Source organism: Oncorhynchus nerka, linkage group LG4 (genome assembly GCF_034236695.1).
Source record: "Oncorhynchus nerka isolate Pitt River linkage group LG4, Oner_Uvic_2.0, whole genome shotgun sequence".
In the NCBI taxonomy this organism is placed as follows: domain Eukaryota; kingdom Metazoa; phylum Chordata; class Actinopteri; order Salmoniformes; family Salmonidae; genus Oncorhynchus; species Oncorhynchus nerka.
This window is the reverse complement of record NC_088399.1, coordinates 77,119,548-77,143,969: the sequence shown is the minus strand read 5'-3', so window position 1 is coordinate 77,143,969 and position 24,422 is coordinate 77,119,548. Positions and strand designations below refer to the sequence as shown.

General features: G+C 43.3%; 2 protein-coding genes across 7 annotated transcripts in view; both read left to right on the top strand.

Annotated features, from left to right (window-relative positions):
• Positions 1–6,973, top strand: part of snx13 (sorting nexin 13) — a 59,267-nt gene extending 52,294 nt beyond the window's left edge. For all 3 annotated transcript variants that reach the window (XM_065017895.1, XM_065017894.1, XM_065017896.1), the window contains exons 21-26: positions 195–356; positions 1,525–1,596; positions 1,723–1,868; positions 1,955–2,023; positions 2,114–2,226; positions 2,309–6,973. In XM_065017895.1, coding sequence (XP_064873967.1) covers positions 195–356; positions 1,525–1,596; positions 1,723–1,868; positions 1,955–2,023; positions 2,114–2,226; positions 2,309–2,544 — 798 coding nt within the window. In that variant the 3' untranslated portion in view covers positions 2,545–6,973. The remainder of the gene's footprint in view (positions 1–194; positions 357–1,524; positions 1,597–1,722; positions 1,869–1,954; positions 2,024–2,113; positions 2,227–2,308) is intronic.
• Positions 6,974–10,289: 3,316 nt separating this feature from the next.
• Positions 10,290–24,422, top strand: part of LOC115124997 (serine/threonine-protein phosphatase 6 regulatory ankyrin repeat subunit A) — a 66,705-nt gene continuing 52,572 nt past the window's right edge. For 2 of the 4 annotated variants that reach the window (XM_065017892.1, XM_065017891.1), the window contains exon 1: positions 10,290–10,553. In XM_065017892.1, the coding sequence (XP_064873964.1) occupies positions 10,530–10,553 (24 nt within the window). In that variant the 5' untranslated portion in view covers positions 10,290–10,529. Of the gene's footprint in view, positions 10,554–18,342; positions 18,751–24,422 lie in introns of those variants that run through there. The other 2 variants (XM_065017893.1, XM_065017890.1) reach the window with 2 other exon arrangements.

Sequence of the window (24,422 nt, the reverse complement as noted above, 5' to 3'; positions counted from 1 at the left end):
CTTCTCTACGGAATCGCTCACTACACTCACCTGTCGCGTGTTAGTCTGTGTGTGTCTCATTTACATTATTTAGCAGATGCTCTTACACAGTAGTGAGTGAATAGATTTTCATACTGGTCCCCCATGGGAATCGAACCCACAACCCTGGCGTTGCAAGCGTCATTCTTTACCATCTGAGCCACATGTCTCAACAGATGGATACGTTTGTGAACCCGCTGCGTAGCTCGATGCGTAACGTGTCCAACGCAGTGAAGAGACTGCCAGATAGTCTGGCTGAAGGGATGAACACTGCTGCTGACAACATGGGACGCATGTCAGAGAAACTGGGCCAGGACATCAAACAGTCCATGTTCAAGGTAAGGACTCGACCTATTAGGGATGTGACAAATGGAAAACATTTCTTAACGTTTAAACTGAAAAAATCATATTGGTTTTCCGTTTAAAACGATAAGAAAAATGCACATAATTCCACGCGATGCCAGCAACAATTTAGGTCTCGCGGTATGTCCCTTTCAGATGGTTAAGCATTGCAGCTGTACTACGATTACTGTCCCTCAATTCCACCTTACAAAGTTTACATTTCCTTCTCATTTAACTTCTCACTGTATCGCCCTACAGGGCTTCGCTGCTGTCGCTCGTCTTTCTCTACCATTTTTCCAAATGTTAACAACGATGAAGTAGTGGAGTGTCGACTCCAAAAGAATTGACTCCTTGCACGTCGACTCCCAGTTTCGACTCCCATTTCTGAGTGTCAAGTTCCAGAATTTTTGGGACAGAGGAGACTTAGTTGTCGTACTTCCGAGAACACAAACACTTGCATCTTTCATAGCGAGCTAGCGAGGAACGGAGAGAGAGGGGAGGGGCACAGTCTAGGCAGGTTGGCCACCAGGCAGAAAGTCAGAACTGTCCACTAGGCCTATCTGCCAATAAAAAACTGTATCTCGCAATTTCTTGTCTTGCAACGTCTCACAACGTCAGTAAAGCAGGGTCTATCATCAATGAATAGGCTAGGATACTGAGATGAGTGAGATGCAACACTTGGCTCTCGGTGTCTGCGAATGTGCACGGATTCGCTTCACACTGTTCAATGTGGTTGCCACGGCACCAAAACAGCGGAGAATTTGAGCCTCGCGCTTCAACGATCTTAGTTGTTACGGAAATTGACCCACTATGCTGTTTAGTTTCTGCGTCTATGTAAGGGTTTTTCTTAACGTTAAGGATCCCAATGAAACATTTAAATGTTCACAGGCCTACTACCTATACTACAACCTTATATAACCAACATTGGACGCATGTCTGAGAAACTGGGGCAACATCAAACAGTCCATGTTCAACAGTCTTGCTACACTCTCTAACCTTAAAAGTCCAACCAGACTGACCGTGTATTAATTATACTCAGACTATACATCAACCAGACGCTGACTATACTCTGACTATACTCTGACTATACTCTGACTATACATCAACCAGACGCTGACTATACTCTGACTATACTCTGACTATACTCTACTGTCTGATGTCCAGGTGCCTCCACTGCTCCCCAAGTCTGACGTTGACCCAGAACACTGCCGAGTCTCAGCCCAGCTGGACGACAACGTGAGTACAACACCCCGACTAGCACACGGTCCCACCAGTTTATAGGCCCTCTCCTCTGGAACATGTTCAATTAGTGAAAGCAATATAGTGGTATAACGTTTACTTTGGGAGGTGTGTGTTTTCCAGGTGGATGATAACATCCCCCTGCGTGTGATGCTGCTGCTGATGGATGAGGTGTTTGACCTGAAGGAGAGGAACCAGTGGCTTCGCAGGAACATCAAGAACCTTCTGCAGCAACTCATCAGAGCCACATACGGAGACACTATCAACAGGTACTGTACACACACACACACACACACACTCACCAGTGCCACATACAGCGATCTGACTGTATTGTCTGTCCCTCTGGTCTCTGCAGGAAGATCGTTGATCATGTGGACTTCATGACAGCTCCAGAACAGGTGGCAGACTACGTCAAGAAGTTCAGGTGACAAACACAGACACACACACACACATTATTAGATTGCTGTGTGTGATTGGTTAGAAGGTAACTCTCTGTGGTCCCGTCCCTGTGCAGGGATTCATACTGGCCCAACGGAATCCTAGCAGAGTCTCCGCCCCGCCGGGACAAGAACATCCGCATGAGGACACGGGTCGCCGCCAAGACCAACCTATTGGGAATCATGCCAGGTAATGCACGCACACACACACACACAGAGTGAACACATTTGTTCACTATTAATACAGAATTTCTCACTCTATCCTCCTCTAGATGAGTTGAAGCACATCATAGGGGCGGATACGACTCGTAAAGGCATCCTTCGTGTGTTTGACATGTTCCAACACGGACCAATGAATCGTCGGCTGGTCTACGTGCTCCTAGAAGGATTCCTGGAGACCATGTTCCCTCAGTACAAGTTCCCAGAGCTGTTTGTCAAACTGCATTCCCGTTCGCCGCGCACAGCCAGATATACACAGAAACTCAAGAGCACCTCCCTGAAGAGGTGACAGGAGACTGGGATTGGGCAGGGTACTTGGTGACACACACTCGCTCACACGCCGTGAGAGAACAGAGGAAGGAGGGGAGTAGTGGGGAGGGTGTGTATGTGTGCTGGTGAGAAGAGGTGTGCGTGTCCTTCTTTCTATGTCAAGAGGTGCTTTTTGGGCTATCCGAGCACTTAACTCTTCCCTCCTCTCCCCTACATGCCTCTCACACTCTCCTCTCCTCAACTCACTCACACACACCCTCCTGTGCACAGTTTAGAGACCGCATTTGTGTTTTATTTTATTTTTGTACTTTTTACTTCCTACTAAACTATTTTATTGTATATGTGTGGTCAGACTGACAGCTGCTCTGATATACACAGCAGCTGATCTCCGTTACTGATACCAGAGAGCAGAGCTATGTATAGAGAAATACATGGGTCGTTCCATGTAATGAGCCCCTTTTGGGTAGTGTTTCCCAAACTCGGTCCTGGTTTCACAATGAGTTTTTTTGCCCTAGCACTACACAGCTGATTTCAAGTAATCAAAGCTTGATGATGAGTTTATTAATCATCTTTGTAGTGCTAGGGCAAAAACCAAAACATGCAACCCTTAAGGTCCCGAGGACCAAGTTTTGGAAACGCTGGGTTAGAGTAATTTGGTGGGAAAGAAATGTAGATTTAATGAAGAGCATATTTTCAAGCTAATAAAAAGCATAGTTTCCCATCTCAAGAGGTTAAAGAAAAGAATAACTGGGCGGCAGGTAGCCTAGCGGTTAGGAGCATTGGGTAAGTAACCGAAAGGTCACTGGTTGGAATCCCCGAGCCGACTAGGTGAAAAATCTGTCGGTGCCTTTAAGGGAAATGAACCATCATTGTTCCTGTAAGTCGCTCTGGATAAGGGTGTCTGCTAAATGACTAAAATGAAGAAACAAAGATGCTAAATGTAAGTGCCAGATAAAGTAACAGGGTTGACCGTAACAGGGTTGACCGTAACAGGGTTGACCGTAACAGGGTTGACCGTAACAGGGTTGACCGTAACAGGGTTGACGATTTAACCTTCAATCAGCCATAAATCCCTTGTGACCGGGGGAATGGAAGGCTCTTGTGTGCAACAGGGAGGGGCAATTGAATGCCAGCTTCACAAAAAACAATGAATTCTTAAAACATTTTTAGCCTTTCTATCGATGGGTAACAGGGTTGACGTGTTATGCTCAACCTACTCAGTTTTCCACCACAAAACAAGACAAAATGGCAAAAAAGAGTAAACCAGTTCATCTGCTTTTACATTATAATTTTACTGTTAAATGTTAAATTTTTCACTTGAATTTAAAAAAAAGAATAGGATAGTTCATTTAACAGGGTTTACCTGAATGAATCACATTAATTAAATACTCTTCACAAATGACATTGTCAAAGCAACAATATAACTTAGGCTTCACAGTGATGGTGAAAACATGGAGACATTTTTGGGTTAACATCTTCCTAGAAGTCACAGAGAGTGCACGGAGGGACATGGCAGAATTGTGGCACTTTAGCAAGTCTATTCATATTCAAAATCAAATGTATTGAATTGTCCATGTGGTCACTTCATTTAATATAACAGGCTTTTAAAGATGCACTATGCAGAAATTGATCTGCCATTTCCTGGTTGCGCAAATTCTAATAGTTCGCCTAATTTCAGTTTGTGACGAAACAAGCAAGTACAGGGAAGAGAATCATTGTACTATGTAAACCGCCGTGAAATAGCTTTTCGATAACCCAAAATATTGTATTTCCAGCTGTTTGACGCTGGTGTACAAAAAAAAACGAATGTAAAAGTTGCTAAATGAAACTTAAGACCGTGAAGCATAGAAATAACCCACATAGAACATATATACTGCTTCTAAGACTTGCTTTCAATGAGTGACAGATCTATAACTCATATTTCTGTGTGAATTTGGTTGGGTCGCCCAAAAAGTAAGAATTGCAGCTTTAAAAATCAATATTGCCGCACAATTTCTACTAAAAATATCAAAGGGATGCAAAAGGGACTCATTTCGTAGAACGACCCACATAGGTTGAATGGCATATGTTGTGTATATACTGTACCTGTACATAGAAATAGAATGAATAGATTCTTTTTCTACGGGTGTATGTATATATATATATGGGTCTGACTTGTACTGTAAGCTTTTAAACAGCAGAAGACAGATGAGGAAATAGAGACAGAGAATGGGCCTGCAGTGTCAACCACATCTGGTTCTGCAAGGCATTTTTTTCACATTTTTGTTATTTTATGTTTTTTTTTTACACAATGTGACATCCATGCCTGCCATAATCCTTTCACACAGGGAGGCAGGGTTTGGCCTAAAGGGTATTTCCCATTTTTAATGCACCGGTCAGTAGCCATGACAACCAAAGCCCTAGCTGTTTGTGTGTCTGTGTCTCGACAGGCATGATAGAGACAGCTCTAGTTTACTCACTGTGCTTCCTATTGTTAATCATGTGAAAGAAGAAGAAACCAGAATGCACAGCTCACCTGCTTTCTCTAGAGCTGAGACCTGGGTAAATTTGAAATGGCACCCCATTCTAGTGCACTACTTTTGGACAGACGGATCCTAATAGTAGTCCACTTTTACATTAGGAATATGGTGCCATTTTGGACGGAGCCAGAATTAAATGAAACAGGCCAGACTCTGTCAATGTTGCCGTCTGTGGAGGTGACTGTCTGTCGGGTATCTACGCATACACAGGTATGCCTATTAGAATGTACTCTGTGGGTCCTGTCTGTCTGTGTTATGTCTTTTAGGGTTTTTGTGTGTTTGAGTGTGTAGCAGTAAGATGCAGCCCTCCCCAGTCAGACACTGTGCCAGTGTGAGCTTTAGTGAAGCAGCCTTAATACAGACCAAGAGACCATGCTATAGTAACGCTCTCTCTCTCACACACACACACACACACACACACTCGCAGCACTACGTTACAAAGAGAAAACCAACTGATATCCCTATCACACTTTTACACTTTTATTGTCATTCATTTTGTGCAATATTTTTCTTTAATGCATGTGTATTTGAATAACTGTATATTGTATAAAATGTAAACTAAAATGTTTTGAAAAATTGTAGAAAAGGTGAAAGAATTCTCCCCCTTCCCCAAAGAAAAAAAGTATTCTAACCCCAAACAACCTACATTCCGATGTTAAAAAAATAATAATGTATTTAGACTTGTTTTATAAGTCTGTTTTTGGGGGGGGGTTTCTCACTCCTGATGAATCTGTGGTTTCCGTGCTGATGTGTCAGTAGCAGGAAAGAGGAGTGATCAGCCAGTCGAGCTAAAGCCTCTTGATAGAAAGCTAGCTCATTGGTCTAGCAATATAGGAGAGGGGCTTATTATGCATTTGAGCCTGTTTGGAGCGCAAACAAAAATGACATCCTGTTATATGAACCGATGACAGGAGAGACTTTGTCATCTGACCAATCGAATTGCAGGAATACTGTGTTCCTGTGAACCAATAGAATCACTGCTGAAGAGCACTTACTACCCGAGTTCTTCCATTGGACGAACAGAGCTCCATTCCACTGCTGCCATTGGATGGAAGGGTCCCTCGTCTGCTGTGATTGGCTGGCAATGAGCAGCTCTTGACTGTGATTGACAGCGTGAGGACATTAACTCTAAGCTGTGACACCTTTTTAAAGGGAGGTGGATATTTGTCCCTGGACTGGAGAGTTGACCAGGGGAACCCCATAGGACTTCACCTTAAAAGCCTCCACACTCTCCTCCTGTTCAAGATGGCTTGGCTGTTGATGTTTTTTAATCCCTTGGGGACAGGTTTTCATAGCGTTTACCTCACATCAACATGATCCTGTGTTGTATAAATCATTAAATGAATGGGAACAGAATCTAATGGGTGAACACAATGAGACAACACGGCCTCATGTCGATTTTGATGAAACGTTGCTGTGAAAAACTGGGATCTCCTAGTACATTATGAATCTATGATAATGAACCGTGTGCATATCTGTGTACAGTACGTGTCTATAGTGTGCCTAAATGTCTGTCAACTCTATTTTCATATTTTTCTTTAACAAAAGATAAAGATCAAACAGAATGTCATGGTCATTTTAGACTGAAAAGAACTCAAAAATCTAAAGATTTTAGAGCCAGGGGTGTGTTTTAGACTCTAGAACCAGGTGTGGCCGACCCTCTTCCTGGAGAACTACTGGCTTTTGCTTAAACCCTGCTCTGTTCTAATACACCCAATTTAGCCAATCAAGGTCTTGATGAGGAGCAGCTAAACCAGGTGTGTTAGAGCAGGGCTGGAGAAAAATCCTGCACAGGAGGGTAGCTCTCCAAGAGCAGAGTTGGAGACCCCTACTCTGTGGTGTTTCTTGCATCATGCTTATCAAACTATTCCTTTGGAGACGCTGAACTCCGATCAGTATAACACTAATAATAAAATGATAACTAACTGACCACTGTGTGGTGTGTGTGGCACGTGTTGCTCTTCAGTGATCTCTCACTCTCCTTCAGAGTCTCTTGCATCCTCCCACTTTGTCTCCCTTTTCTCCCTCACTCTTTTCCTCTCTCTGCAACCACACACTCCAGCTAGAGTTAGCAGGAGCTGCTGTTAGCAGCTTAACACGGTTTAGGAGATGTAGATTTGTAAAAACATTCACACTCACCAGCTTAGCAGCAGTCTAGCCTAATAAGGCTGCAGGGCTTAGTGTAGCTGTCTCACTTACACACAACACGAATGATGCGTTCAAAACAACTGGGATCTAAGGGGAAAAAATGGTTCCGACTAGGAAAAATAGTTTTGAACGGTCATCCAACTCGGAAGTCAAACTCAGGCATCTTTCTGGAGCTCCGACCTGAAGATCACTGATGTCATGATTTGACCTTGTTTTTTTCCAGAGTTCCCAGTTGTCTTGAAAGCACCAAAATACCCTCCCCTTGGCAGCTGATTTGTAGCCAGTGCTATGTCATGACTTCTGTCGCTGCAAGGTGGCGTCCTTGCATCTTCAGTGGACCATACTGTATTAATCGGTCTGGTCTATAGATTTTAATCCGATAGCTCCTGGGTATCTCATATCTGAGCCACATTCTTCACTGATATACATTTGATAAGGAATGTCCCCAGGTCGGGGAGACTCTTTAGGCAAAAGGTCAGAGGTAGCCTATTCAGTGACAGCAGAAGCTATTAATAACAGTCATTATAGGGACAGACTGCATGTCAATCAACCACCCTGAGCAGGGCCAGTTCCAGGCATTAGTGACATGAGGTCACTTAGGGCCCCCAGCCACTAGGGAACTCAGTCGGGCCTCAAACCTACTATTGAGAGTAAGGATAGTAGAATACACTAATAAATGTGGTTGTGCATCCGCAGTTTTTCTCTGGTAATTACAGTCACTGGCAGTCACTCATTTAGCCATGTCAGCTAATACTTTTTAGATTGGTAGTTAGTCTAGCCAGCTATCTAAACTTGTAGTAATTTTGGCCAAATATCAACCTGGCCTTCATGGGGCCCACATTGATTTTGTTAATCATTCTCACTCAGATACTATATTAACATTGCATAAGTCCTTACATTTGTAGAATTGCAGGAAATTAGCTGTAAAGCTACAATGTGTAACTTTTTGGGTGAACCTGACCAAATTCACATAGAAATAAATGTGTTATAGATCTGTCATTCACATTGAAAGCAAGTCTAAGAAGTGGTAGATATGTTCAATGTGTGCTATTTTTGTTTATACATCTTTTGGTTTTCTACACCAGCTTCAAACAGCTGAAAATACAATATTTTTGGTTATGGAAAACATATTTCACAGCAGTTCAGATGGTACAATGATTCTCTACACTATACTTGCTTGTTTTGTCACATACACTGAAATTAGGCGAACGATTCGAATAGTGCATCTTTAAAACTGCTAACATGCAAAATGGGTAGAACTGCAGGAAATGTGTTATTAAAATTACGTTTTTTCTCCGCTCCATGACAAAATGTGTAGAATCGCAGAAAACGTGCTTTAAAAGGAAATGTACTTAAAAAATATATCTCCACTGTCAGGAGGGTGGCCACTAAAATGTTTAGCTGAGAGGTGGGGGGGGGGGGCACCAAATTTCACTTATGGCCCCCAGAAGGCTATAACTGGCCCTGACCAAGAGACTGTATCTACTTTACTGATGCATTATGCAGTACCAGTCAAAAGTTTGGACATACTTACTTATTCAAGAGTTTTTCTTTATTTTTACTATTTTTTACATTGTGGAATAATACTGTAAACATCAAAACTATGAAATAACAAATATGGAATCATGTGGTAACTAAAAAAGTGTTAAACTAATCAAAATATATTTAATATGTGAGATTCTTCAGATTAGCCACCCTTTGACTTGATGACTGCTTTGCACACTCTTGGCATTCTCTCAACCAGCTTCATGAGGTAGTTTTGTTTTGCCACAGTGCACCAGTCTATGGCCCATTACATGAACCGTCAAAAGCGGTGGGGGAGGAGTGCCCTTCTCAAATCAAGCAAGAATCTGTGCTGCTTGGAAGTGTTCAACAAGGCAGCATAGTGCATGGTCTAGAAATATACATCTCTTCTCCATAAAATATGTTTGAATTTTCAAACTAGTTTTGAATGGGAAGTATAGTAATATTGTATTGTATCAAAAGCAATATCACTTTTACATGTGAAAACACATACTCACACATAATCATACTCATTACTCCACACGTCACTTTTGTTTTGAGCCGACTTTGTTTACCTGGGAACCCAGCTTAATCGAATCCCCTCAGTGTTTGACAGGTTCTGGGGATTTTATTTCACAAGATCTCCTCAAAAGTAGTTATTAGAATTGCTGTGTAGAGTTACTAGCTACAGTTGAAGTTTACAGTTGAACTAATCTATTTCATAATGATTAAGAGTGGGAGTTTTCAATCAATTGTCAAATCTGAGAGATGCACATACAGTAGACCTATGACCATGGGTGCAACTTTGGTTTTAGAAGTGGGGGCAAATATATACATATATATATATATATATATATATATTGTTTTTTTCTCCAGTTGTGTTATACTCTAAACATCCGCCCGCTCTGAGAGGTCCGCATGGTCCTAAAGCACACCATTGCCTCGTTTTGTATCCCATTCCAATGATAAACCTGTGGGGGACAAAAATGCAATTTCATAATGTGGGGGACATGTCGTCCCCGTTCCCATCCCCAGTGAAGGTTGCTCCCCTGCGCCTACCTATCCCACATTTTTATTCTAGGTCAGTTATGTCAAATATTTTCTAAATGGATTTCCCCAATGAAACACGGAAGGAGTTATATTACGCTGGCTGGGGCTGGCCAGGGCTGAACCGGGAAATTGCCCGTCACCATCGGCGAAAGCAGAGAGGAATGCCCTTCTCAAAATCTGGCTTGGTCATGTTGTCAACAGGGCATCATTGTGCATTGTCCAGAAACATACAAGATCTCTTTTCCATAAAATACATTTTTGAATTTTCAAACTAGTTTTCCTTGGGAAGGCAGATAAAGCCGTTTTTGTCAAAACCAATCACCTTTGCATGTGAAAACACAGAATCCTACTCATCACTCCACATGCTTTTTTGCGTCACTGTAGTTTTGAGTCGACATCGCAGTCGGCCAGAGCCGGGCACCCGGCTCACGCCCTGGAGGCAAGCAGGTAGGCAGCCTGGTTCCAAAACGAATGCAATCACTTCACCCGATAAAACTCCACACACTGGGTAACCCGGGACATATAAACGAATCCCTCATTCCCAACGCTCATCTGCAGCTGACTAACCAGCATCGTTATTGCTCCTGGGTGGAACTTGCCTCTAGCCAATCAATAATCTTTTTACTAGCGGCTGTTATGTTGTTGGGTTTGTTTGGTTTCTTGTGTGCCTGTCTTTGGAAGGAGAGAGCGTGATGCAAACTGGACTATAACGGACCATAACCCTCAGCAGCCGGTTAGCTAGACACGCCGGTAAAACTAAGACATCGGCGAACCAAGAAAAACGATGGTTCTAAAGATTCGAGACCAGGTAGGTTGTGGGCTAATTAGCAACTATCCTAGTTAACGTTACTGAAAGAAATCGCTTGTCGTTTAGCCGACATTTGGGTCGTTTGCATTAAGTAAAAACGACTCGAAACTTATAATTAGCTAGCTAGCTATATATTTAGCCGAAGTTAAAGCCTGGTAGATATGTAAGTTATATTGCTTTAGCCAACTTATTTTTGCCAGAAAATTAGTTTGTCAAAGCATAGCTACATGGAAAGTCACCTGGCGTCATGACAGATAACTCTCAGCTGGTCAGCAACAGGTGTAAAGTCCAAAATGGGTGTTTGCACGTGAGTGTATCCAAAGGTCCTTGACACTCTACAAGTTGTTTTAGTGTACTGCCCACTCACAAGAGCATGCACCCTCTGTCTGCCAATATCCTTCCAATATACACACACTTGCCTCAACACTCCCCGTCTGTTATAGTAGGCTAGTCTATTCTCCAGTTCCTAGGGTGTTTTGATTCTTCTGAAATGTGTTTTTAGGAATACACACCCGTGTCAATTTTAGCATGTAAATCTTGGGGGGGCAAACTCAACAACAACAAAACATATCGATGCATGCCAGCAAAGCCACAACACTAACGGTGACAAACGGCGCCCACAAACTGTTCATTAAGGCTTATTTACTGCCTTGTAAAAAAACAAAGCTGATTTAGCACACTTCAAATCACATTTTATTGGTCACATACACATGGTTAGCAGATGTTTTTGCGAGTGTAGCGAAATGCCTCTGCTTCTAGATCTGAGAGTGCAGCATTATCTAACAAATTCCAAAACAAAACCTAATACACACAATTTAGTGAAGGAATGGGATAAGAATATATAAAATATGTGGATGAGCAGTGACAGAGCGGCTAAGATGCAATAGATAGTATAGAATAGATAATGTAGGATATAGTATATACACTGCTCAAAAATAAAGGGAACACTAAAATAACACATCCTAGATCTGAATTAATGAAATTCTTATTAAATACTTTTTTCTTTACATAGTTGAATGTACTGACAACAAAATCACACAAATTATCAATGGAAATCAAATCAACCCATGGAGGTCTGGATTTGGAGTCACACTCAAAATTTAAAGTGGAAAACCACACTACAGGCTGATCCAACTTTGATGTAATGTCCTTAAAACAAGTCAAAATGAGGCACGTGCCTGTATGACCTCCCTACAACGCCTGGGCATGCTCCTTATGAGGTGGCGGATGGTCTCCTGAGGGATCTCCTCCCAGACCTGGACTAAAGCATCCGTCAACTCCTGGACAATCTGTGGTGCATCTGTTGGTGGATGGAGCGAGACATGATGTGCTCAAATTGGATTCCGGTCTGGGGAACGGGCGGGCCAGTCCATAGCATCAATGCCTTCCTCTTGCAGGAACTGCTGACACACTCCAGCCACATAAGGTCTAGCATTGTCTTGCATTAGGAGGAACCCAGGGCCAACCGCACCAGCATATGGTCTCACAAGGGGTCTGAGGATCTCATCTCGGTACCTAATGGCAGTCAGGCTACCGCTGGCGAGCACATGGAGGGCTGTGCGGCCCCCCCAAAGAAATGCCACCCCACACCATGACTGACCCACTGCCAAACCGGTCATGCTGGAGGATGTTGCAGGCAGTAGAACGTTCTCCATGGCGTCTCCAGACTGTGTCACGTCTGTCACATGTGCTCAGTGTGAACCTGCTTTCATCTGTGAAGAGCACAGGGTGCCAGTGGCGAATTTACCAATCTTGGTGTTCTCTGGCAAATGCCAAACGTTCTGCACGGTGTTGGGCTGTAAGCAAAACCCCCACCTGTGGACGTCGGGCCCTCATACCACCCTCATGGAGTGTGTTTCTGACCGTTTGAGCAGACACATGCAAATTTGTGGCCTGCTGGAGGTCATTTTGCAGGGCTCTGGCAGTGCTCCTCCTGCTCCTCCTTGCACAAAGGTGGAGGTAGCGGTCCTGCTGCTGGGTTGTTGCCCTCCTACGACCTCCTCCACGTCTCCTGATGTACTGGCCTGTCTCCTGGTAGCGCCTCCATGCTCTGGACACTACGCTGACAGACACAGCAAACCTTCTTGCCACAGCTTGCATTGATGTGCCATCCTGGATGAGCTGCACTACCTGAGCCACTTGTGTGGGTTGTAGACTCCGTCTCATGCTACCACTAGAGTGAAAGCACCGCCAGCATTCAAAAGTGACCTGCAGAACCACTCCTTTATTGGGGGTGTCTTGCTAATTGCCTATAATTTCCACCTGTTGTCTATTTCAGTTGCACAACAGCATATGGAATTTATTGTCAATCAGTGTTGCTTCCTAAGTGGACAGTTTGATTTCACAGAAGTGTGATTGACTTGGATTTACATTGTGTTGTTTAAGTGTTCCCTTATTTTTTTGACCAGTGTATATATCTCGCATATATCTTTTCTATGACACTCCTCACTCCAAATTGAGCTCAGGTGCATCCAATTATTTTTGTTATCCTTGATATCACTACAATTTGGAGTCCACCTGTCACTACAATTTGGAGTCCACCTGTCACTACAATTTGGAGTCCACCTGTCACTACAATTTGGAGTCCACCTGTCACTACAATTTGGAGTCCACCTGTCACTACAATTTGGAGTCCACCTGTCACTACAATTTGGAGTCCACCTGTGGCCAATTCAATTGTTTGGACATGATTTAGGTCCCACAGTTGACAGTCCATGTCAGCAGAATCTATACCATGAAGTCCAAGGAACTGTTTGTAGATTTCTGAGATACAATTGTGATGAGGCATATATCTGGGGAAGGGTATAAAACTATTTCTAGAGTGGAACTAGCCAGACTCTGTCTAAAGCTTGCCGTCCGAACAAACTGAGCAACCGGGCAAGAAGGACCTTAGTCAAGTTGATGACCAAGAACCCAATGACCACTCTGACAGAAATACAGAGATCCTTGGCGGAGATGGGAGAACCTGTCAGAAGAACAACAGTCTCTACAGCACTTCACCAATCTGGGCTTTCTGGGAGTGGCCAGATGGAATCCAGTGCTGAGAAAAAGGCACATGACATCACGCCTGGAGTTTGCAACAAAGAAATGCATGTGAAAGACTGATGATAAAGCAAAAGATTCTATGGTTTGATGAGATAGAAATGTAACGCTTTGGCCTGAATAAAAAAACACAATGTCTGGAGAGAACCAGGCACAGCTCATCAACCGTCTAACACCATCCCTACCGTGAAGTATGGTAGTGGCGGCATCATGCTATTGTGATTATTTTCAGCGGCAGGGACTGGGAGACTGGTAAGGATAGACGGAACAATGAATGGAGCCTAATATAGGCAAATCCTTGACTAGAACCTGCTTTAGAGTGCAAACAACCTGGGAGACTGGAATGTGAAATCTTTGCCAAAGGTTAATGACCCCAAACATACACCCAAGGCAATACTGTGAATGTCTTCAGAACAAGGATGTGAAAGTTCTTCAATGGCCCAGCTAAAGCCCAGACTTAAATCCCTTTGAAAATCTGTGGAAAGACTTGAAAATTGCTGTTTACTGCCGCTCTTCATCTAACCTAACCCCCCCCTAGATTTGATGTCCGTGCCCCTGTGGAAATTGAGTTAGCATAATCAGAAAATCCCCATTAAAAATATATTAGTTTAAGCTAGAGATCTGATGCGTCTCAATCCGCAGATGTCGCACTTCCGCATCTACGGTAAAAGGTGTCAGAGCTAGAACAGTGTTTGTCAGACCACGAAGCACCGTTACCCATCGCTCCACAAAAGCCGCGGCCCTTGCAGAGCAAGGGGAACCACTACTTCAAGGTCTCAGAGCAAGTGACGTCACTGATTGAAACACTATTTAGCACGCACCACCGCTAACTAGCTAGCCGTTTCACATCTGTTACAGATGCATATCTGTATTCCCAGTCTTGTGAAATCCATAGATTAGGGCTTAATGCATTTTAAATTGACTGTTTTCCTTATATGAATCATTGAAATTGTTTAATGTTGTGTTTATATTTTTGTTCAGTATATTATGACCCTCTATGGAAAGATGAGACTCTCACGAACACATTTTGCTCCAAGGCCCCCCCCCCCACCATCATTCTTAAATGGAAGAAGTTTGGAACTACCAAGACTCTTCCTAGACCTGGCCGCCTGGCCAAATTGAGCAATCGGTGGAGAAGGGCCTTGGTCAGGGAGTGGACCAAGAACCCAATGGTCACTCTGACAGAGCTCCAGAGTTCCTCTGTGGAGACGGGAGAACCTTCCAGAAGGACAACCATCTCTGCAGCACTCCACCAATAAGGTCTTTACTGTAGAGTAGCCAGACGGTTGACACTCTTAAGTAAAAGGCATGTGACAGCCCGCTTGGAGTTTGCTAAAGGACTCTCAGACCATGAGAAACAAGATTCTCTGGTCTGATGAAACCAAGATTGAACTCTTCTGCCTGAATGCCAAGCGTCACTTCTGGAGGACACCTAGCACCATCCCTACGGTGAAGCGTGGTGGTGACAGCATCATATGTGCTGGGGATGTTTTTCAGCAGCAGGGACTGGGAGACTAGTCAGGATCAAGGGAAAGATGAATGGAACAAAGCACAGAGTGATTCTTGATGAGAACCTGCTCCAGAGCCCTCAGGACCTCAGACTGGGACTCATCCCACACCCACTCAATTGGGTTGAGGTCAGGCGATTGTGGAGGCCAGGATGCAGCACACCATCACTATCCTTCTTTGTCAAATATCCCTTACACAGCCTGGAGGTGTGTTGGGTCACTGTCCTGTTGAAAAACAAATGATAGTCTCACTAAGCGCAAACCAGATGGGAGGGAGTATCGCTGCAGAATGCTGTGGTAGCCATACTGGTTAAGTGTGCCTTGAATTCTAAATAAATCACTGCCAGTGTCACCAGCAAAGCACCATCACACTTCCTCCTCCATGCTTCACGATGGGAACCACACGTGTGGAGATCATACATTCACCTCCTCTGCGTCTTACAAAGACACTGCAGTTGGAACCAAAAATACTAAATTTGGACTCATCAAACCAAAGGACAAATTTCCACAGTCTATTGTCCATTGCTTGTGTTTCTTGGACCAAGCAAGTCTCTTCTTATTGGTGTCCTTTAGTTGTGGTTTCTTTACAGCAATTCAACCTTGAAGGCCTGATTCACGTGGTCTCGTCTGAACAGTTAATCTTGAGGTGTCTGTTAATTGAACTCTGTGAAGCATTTATTTGGGCTGCAATTTCTGAGGCTGGTAACTCTATTAAACTTATCTTCTGCAGCAGAGGTAACTCTGGGTCTTCCTTTCCTGAGGCGGTCCTCATGAGAGCCAGTTTCATCATAGGGCTTGATGGTTTTTGCGACTGCACTTGAAGAAACTTTCAAAGTTCTTGAAATGTTCTGAATTGACTGACCTTCATGTCTTAAAGTAATGATGGACTGTTGTTTCTCTTTTCTTATTTGGGCTGTTCTTGCCATAATATGGACATGGTCTTTTACCAAATAGGGCTGGCTTCTGTATACCACCCCTACCTTGTCACAACATAACTGATTGGCTCAAATGCATTAAGAAGGAAAGAAATTCCACAAATTAACTTTTAACAAGGCACACCTGTAAATTGAAATGCATTCGAGGTGACAACCTCATGAATCTGGTTGAGAGAGTGCCAGGAGTGTGCAAAGCTGTCATCGAGGCAAAGAGTGGCTACTTTAAGAATCTCACATATAAATTATATTTTGATTTGTTGAACACTTTTTCGTTACGACATGATTCCATGTGTTATTTCATAGTGTTGATGTCTTCACTATTATTCTACAGTGTAGAACATAGTCAAAAAAATAAATGAATAAACCCTGGAATGAGTAGGTGAAACAACTTTTGACTGGTACTGTATATATTTATTTCCTGGTTGTTTTTATACAGTATCTCTCTGATATAGGACAGATACTTCAGAACAAACATCCCTTTCACTTTTTTTGGGGGGGTCCTATCTGCTGTTCCATGTAGTGAATATTTTATTCAATGCATTTGTATGGGCTAATAGTTGTAAGGTCCCCAAAAAGTTGAGGGGTATGAATACTTTTGAAGGCACTGTAGATCCTCTAGATGGCGTCTGGTAGCTCAACATCCTCCCCGTGTGTGTGTGTGTGGACAGATGACCTTTATTACGAACACAGAGCAGGAACAATATATCTAATAACTCATGGCCTTTCTGACTTCCCATCCATCCATTTTCCAAAACATAAGTTTGTCAGTTTTCAAGCCTCAGAAGCAGAAACCCAAAATGCATTGATTGATGCAGGACTGTGTGTGGATGTGTTCACATGAGGCTGGAGCTGGTTGTTCCTATGTTACTGAATACCAATACTTACCTGTTGCTGTGGGTGTGTTTGGGTACGTGTGAGCCTCCGTGTGTGAATGAGTCTTACATTACAAACACACACAGAGTCCTGTGAGTAAGCATGCCTGTTCTCTCTCACACACATCTCTTTACCTACCCATTCACACCTCCTTTGCTATGACAATCCAAATTGGCTCCGATGCATCCTATTTCTTTTGATCACCCGTGAGATGTTGCTATATGTCAGTACACCCTTATGGGACAATGTTTCCCAGAATAGACATGTTCTGTGGTTCTTCTAACTGGTGCTGTTTTTCTGCAAACAGCCCAAATCTGGTGCTGGTAGCCCGATGTCTATACCATAGAGACAGACTGGGGACACAGACTGGTCATATGATTTAGATCTGCTCTATTGCAAGTCTTCCAACACACACAAAGCAAAGTGGGAGAATGCATGCACACGCACACACACTGATTTAATGGGGTTTTGTGGCTAGACTAGAATGCTCCTCTAGGCTCTCAGGCTCTGCCTCCCATATGAAAACAGTTACAATAGACACACACACACTGCTCTAGTTGTCTTGCCAGTTTGTTCCAGTTTTTATAATGAGGGAATAGGGGAAGCTCAGCCACCAATGCACCAATGGGGTTACTGGCATACACACACACACACTGGCATACACTTCTCTTTAAGTTCTGTGAGAGGGATAAAGCCTCTCTTCTCCTAATGGAGAACACAGCAGAGCCTTTGTGCCCGAATAAAAACACCGACCAGTACAGACCACTACAGACCAGCAGTACAGAAACTATGGACCAGACCAGTGCGGACATAATTACAGACCAGTTCCATAGACCCCAGCAAGGTGTCCACCATAGACACCATTAAGGACCAGTGCAGACCACTATAGAACAATACAGACTTCTACAGTGTTGACCAGTACTGCTGCACCAGATCCAGGATGTGACCTTTTTGTCAGTGCTTGTCTGTCTGGACTGAGAACAGGAGGATAGCTGACTGACTGCTGAGCTACCTACCTACTTCTAGCTGTCCCCTCGCTCTCCCTCTCCCCTCCCCCTTTCACCATACCCCATCCCCTTTTTCTCTCCATCTCTCGCCCTCTCCCCCTTCTCTTTCTCTCTCTCTCTCTCGCCCCCTTCTCTTTCTCTCTCGCTCTCTCTCTATGAAAGCGCTGGTTTCAGCAGCTTTCTGAATAGAGCAACAAATACACACAGCTCCGGCTCACAGCATTGTCCTTACTAATCATAGGGCCTCTGTGTGTATGTGAGCGTGTGTGTTTGGCTACAGCAGCACAGGCGGCAGTGGTATATGTAGCTTCCTGTGTGCTAGCCAGTCAGATCAGTCTGCCGCATGCCGCTGCTGCCATTATACTGAGGAATCCCTAGCCACTGTGTGTCGAGAGAGAGAGAGAGCGCGTGCGTGAGGGAGAGGGAGCTGCCTGACTTCCAGACTGCTGTAGCTCGGTAACAGTGGAGGACATCGAGAGGACAGAGCTGCTTTCAGCTTGGATTATATTATACCCCAGGAGCTGCACTGTTACAGTGGGGGGGCTGGTGTGTGGAGAGGGGGTACAGTGTGTTATTAAGAGAACGAGGGCAGTTGGAACTACAGAGCCGTGTATGTGAGCGGTACAATGTGTGTGTCTGTATAAGGGGGGTACGTTGTATGTGTGTGTTAACGATGCGGTCGGAGCGTGCGAGCCGTGTGTGTATCGTGGTGCTGGAGGAGGAGGAGGAGGATGAACATTCCTCTCCTCCTCGTCCCTCTCCTCCTCACCCCAAACCCTCTCCGGACCGCAAGTCCCATCATGCCGTATGTCGCAGATCTCAGGAAGACAAGGTGAGACTGAGGGACCACCTCCGCAGTTTTGGTTGGCTGTGGATTAGCCTAACGTTTTTGCCAGGGTTAGAGATGCACTTAGCTTGTGAGTGTTTTGAATAGAATCATTTATTGTCCTCGACAGAGAATCTGTCATGCACAATTTAAATAGCACCGGCAAAACAATACAGATACTGCACAGCACACACAATATAAGGTTGAATGTTGCTAATAGTGAACTATGCACCAAGCCTTTAGCTAGTGTTTGGTTATGGCTAGTGTAATGATGTTTCAAACATCCTAACTGGTAGTGATAAGGAAGATACTGGCTGCCAGTAGCAGATTTACATTTGTAGTTTTGATATAGGCTTAACATTTTGCATAGTCCTCTGCATAATGAACTACATTTGTTAAAAGAGACCCAACCAATGTAGCTGCAGATCCGGTATGGAATTTTGGATAAGAGGTTAGAACCTCTTAGTCTAGTCCTGGGCTAAAAAGCTATTTAAATGGGGACTCCATTGACTAGCCCATATATCTTTAGATGGGAAGTTAGAGAATTGCCTATAAGAGAGAAGAATAGGAGTGTTGTTGGTTCTTGTCTTGTAGTCAGTCAGTGTCATAATTAGAATGGCCTGTACAGACAGATACTAACATGTCTCACTGTTATATTGTTATTTATAGCCAGAAAATGATAGCTATGCTTTGAATTAAATAACCCCATGTTAAACATTGGTGGTACCTGCCGTGTGTGTGTGTGTGGCACGTCTGTGTACTAATCACAGTCAGTATCCGGCATCACCATGCTCTCCCACACCTGCAAAAGGAGGGAGTGAGAGATGAATGGATGGAGGAGATTCATTCACCCTTTCTCTCTCTCAATATGGACTCCTCAGACAGAAGCATTCATTCCTCTTTTACACTCCTTCTCTCCTCAGACCAGCTGGTGTTTGACAAACCAGGTGGCCAGGTTGTGTTTTAACCCCTCACAGCCCGGCTGGCTTTCTGTTGCAGACACACAAGTGGCAAACAGAGTGATACGGCTAATGTGTGTGTGTGGAGGGGGGACCTTTCAGAGAGTGCGTGTCAGGCACGTGTGTGTTTGTGAGTGAATTCTTTTGGGCTTTGCAGCTGCCAGTGTCATAAAAGTGACCCCCTTCCTGTATACACTGACTGACCCCTCCCCCCGCCTGTACTCCTGCTATGCCAGACACCTGAGAAGAGGGGGAGGTTTAGTGGGGGGTGCTGACTGGCAGAGTTGGTTTTAGGATCAGATTGGATTGAGGGGGTTTATAGAAAAACATGGGGACTGTGGTCCAGTATGCTGTTTGATACTCACAAACTCACTACTGTGGCCCAGAATGAAGCTGCTGTAGGGCAATTCCACTGTACCGAAATGTCTAAAAGTTCACTTTAAAATGTATTCCAAACCAAAAACATTGATTTCAAAGTTTAACAAACCATGCCACAAACTCCATGCACAAGGACTACTTTGAACAATTTACACAGAACATTTAACAAAAACACATTTACTGGAAGAACTGTGCAGATGCAAAGTTTGGTAACAAAATTAGGGTAATCTCCCTCAGTTTATTTGACCAGGTTTGCCAAAAACTCTGCTCCGAATTGAAATGAAAAGATCCAGTGCCTTCAGAAAGTGTTCATACCACTTGACGTATTCCATATATTTTTGTTACAAACTGAATTCAAAATGGATTACATAAAAAAAATCTCACAATGCCTCATAATGAAAAAGTGAAATCATGTTTTATAGAACATTTTGCAAATCTATTGAAAATTAAATACAGAAATATCTAATTTACATAAGTATTCACATCCCTGAGTCAATAAATGTTAGAATAACATTTGGCAGCAATTTACAGCTGTAAGTCTCTAAAAACTTTGAAGACCTGGATTGTACAATATTTGTACATTATTCTTTAAAAAATTGTTCAAGCGCTATCAAGTTGGTTGTTGATCATCGCTAGACAGCCATTTTCAAGTCTTGCCATAGATTTTCAAGGCGATTTTTAAGTCAACTGTAACTAGGCCACTCAGGAACGTTAACATAACAGTATCCCAGTGGACTGTACTGGTAACCCAACTGTGGTTTGTGACTACTATGTTTTCCCATTGTAGCCAATTCAATTGCAGTAATTCCGTTACTGATTTGTTACAAAATATCAAGTTTTATTCACTTAATAATTCATAAACAAACTTGAGATCAGTCAAAACTATAACAAATTAGTAGGTCTACCTTTACTTGTTACTTCTGTGAACTTTTTTTAAATTCTACCTCATGAGGGAGAGAAATGAGAAAATATCTTAAAGATGCAGTGCATTTGGAAGTATTCAGATCCCTCAACTTTTTCCACATGTATTTTTTATCCTCATCGATCTTCACACAATAGTATGAAATGTGTGCAAATTTAAAATAAATAATACCTTATTGACATACAGTTGAAGTCGTAAGTTTACATACACTTAGGTTGGAGTCGTTAACTCGTTTTCCAACCACTCCACAAATTTCTTGTGAACAAACTATAGTTTTGGCAAGTCTGTTAGGACATCTACTTTGTGCTTAACACAAGTCATTTTTCCATCAATTGTTTACAGACCGATTATTTCACTTATCATTCACTGTATCACAATTCCAGTGGGTCAGAAGTTTACATACACTAAGTTGACTGCGCCTTTATACAGCTTGGAAAATTCCAGAAAATGTCATGGCTTTAAAAGCTTCTGATTGGCTAATTGACATCATTTGAGTCAATTGGAGGTGTTCCTGTGGATGTATTTCAAGGCCTACCTTCAAACTCATTGCCTCTCATTGTTTATACGCAAGTATAAACACCATGGGACCACGCAGCCATCATACCGCTCAGGAAGGAGACGCGTTCTGTCTCCTAGAGATGAACGTACTTTGGTGTGAAAAGTGCAAATCAATCACAGAACAACAGCAAAGGACCTTGTGAAGCTGCTGGAGGAAACATGTACAAAGGTATCTATAGCCACAGTAAAACGAGTCCTATATCGACATAACCTGAAATGCAGCTCACCAAGGAAGAATCCACTCCAAAACTGCCATTAAAAAAAACGGACTACGGTTTGCAACTGCACATGGGGGCAAAGATTGTACTTTTTGGAGAAATGTCCTCTGGTCTGATGAAACAAAAATAGAACCATTGTTATGTTTGGAGGAAAAGGGGGAGGCTTGCAAGCCGAAGAACACCATCCCAACTGTGAAACACGGGGTGGCAGCATCATGCTGCAGGAGCGACTGGTGCACTTCACAAAATGGATGACATTATGTATGATAATTATTTGGATATATTTAAGCAACATCTCAAGACATCGGTCAGGAAGTTAAAGCTTGGTCGCAAATGGGTCTTCCAAATGGACAATGACCACAAGCATACTTCCGAAGTTGTGGCAAAATGGCTTAAGGACAACACTCAAAGTATTGGAGTGGGCATCACAAAGCCCTGACCTCAATCCCATAGAAAATGTGTGGGCAGAACTGAAAAAGTGGGGGTCGGAGCTAGCATGTTGGAGTGAACGTCTGTGCGTGAGAGGCTCCTGCAACTTTTTTGCGAAATAATCTAATTTAACCTACTTTATGGCACTTTTTACAACAAACGTTTCTTTCTAATACAAGATTGTAACTTTTTATATAAAAATGCCGAGTAATAAGCGACCAAAGGACAATAAATCCACAGCGGAGGCCTACTCCCCACTAAACAACGAGACAGACATGGCGGGAGGCACATGCAACAACGTGACACTTACAGAACTTACCCGGGCTTTGGGGGAGCTACGTGTTGCTATAGCTGAGGATCTTAAGGCCACTATTGCTGAGCTGGACACCAAAATCGAGAGCGTCATTCGAACGGTCGCTTCGCATGGCCAGAGTATTGTGGACCTTGAGAAAGCTTCTGAATTCAACGCTGGTAGGATCGACGAGTTAGAGAAGCTATGCACGTCATTGCAGGATACTGTGCAGAGGCTTTCTGTCAAAGTGGTGGACCTGGAGGGCCGATCCAGACGTAATAACCTTCGCGTTGTTGGTCTGGCAGAGGGGATAGAGGCAGGCTCTCGCCCTACCGACTTCTTCGCCAAGCTATTGAAGGATGCAATGGGATCGGATGTTTTTGATTCGGATCCCCAGCTGGACCGCGCACATCGCTCCCTTGTCCCAGTGCCTGGACCGGGCCAACGTCCTCGCCCAGTAACAATCTGCTGTCACAGTTTCAAGACCAAGGATCTTATCCTGCGTGAAGCTCGAATGAGGGGCAACCTGTCACATAAAGGGCATCCATTCCGTGTCTATGAGGATTATGCGCCCGATGTGGCAAAGCATCGCGCCGACTACAGAGATGTCATGACCAAACTCTACAAACTCCATCTTCGCCCAGCCTTACTCTTCCCTGCAAGACTAAGAATTACCCCGCCTTCCGGTGAGAAGATTTGTCTCTCCTCGGTTTTGGACGCAGAGAAGTTTATCCGGGGATATACACCAATCCCCCGTACAGGTTGGAGTGCCTTGTTAGTGCGTGTTAGGGTCTGCTCATGGACTCGAATCCATACTATACCATATTGGGTGAAAACGTATTAAACCGGCTCAACAAGGGCTACCGAGCATGTAAGACGCTGAGCAGACCAATGGATGGCGGTCAGAGCTCTCATTTAACGTTAAATTCACTTTCATCCCGGCTGTGCTCAGCGATGCATATTTTTTTACTTCCAGGTTTGATTACTGACACCTTCGGACGGATATACTTATATTCCCCCACTTTTGTTTTGTTTCGTTATTTATTTTACAATCCTTACATCACTCTTACTACCATACCATTTATTTATTGCTTGCAGGGGACTGGGGGTGATGGTTGGGAGGGGGCAGACGCCTGGTTAGCAAGTTGATGTTTTGTGCCGTTCTGCCTTTGTCTGGCCGTGGGCCTCTCTCCCGACTAGAGTCCCACCAGCCCTCTGTAGTGCTTATGTATGTGTAGGTGTGCGTAAATATAATTACTATTTGTACTTTATTACTATTTTCTCTTAGCATTTTAGTATTATGTATGTGTATATTTTAAATCAGTGTAGATTGTTATCCTGGGGTATGAATGTTTGTATGTGTATGTGTGCATATGGATGTATATACATATTCTTTAAATATATATTTTTATATATGATTTTTTTGTGTGGGTATGTATACATACATGTATACGTATGGATGTGTGTGTATGTATATGTATGTGTGTGTGTGTATGTATATATTTGTGTGTGTATGTATGTATATATTTGTGTGTGTATATATTTGTGTGTGTGTATGTGTATATATATATATATGGTATCTATTTTTACTTATTTTTTATTAAACATATTTTTTTTATGGGGGGAACGTTTAATTTAACAAATCCTTGTTCCGATCTCCTGACCCACAGTATGTAAAGGTACGTCTGACTATGTCGGTTGCGGATGGTTTATTTTTTGACCGGCAGTGCTTAGCAATATTATCTTGAGGCTATATCTTGCTTATCTCTGGGATTGACCCAGGATGACGCTTAAATGCGCAATATGTTTAAGTTGCAACTTATTCGTTTAGGTTTATTAGATGCTAACTGAACACTTAACTCGCGGGAGCCTCCTCAGTTCATATGTTAGTAGAAGTTCTAGGATAGTGAGAGGTGAACGTA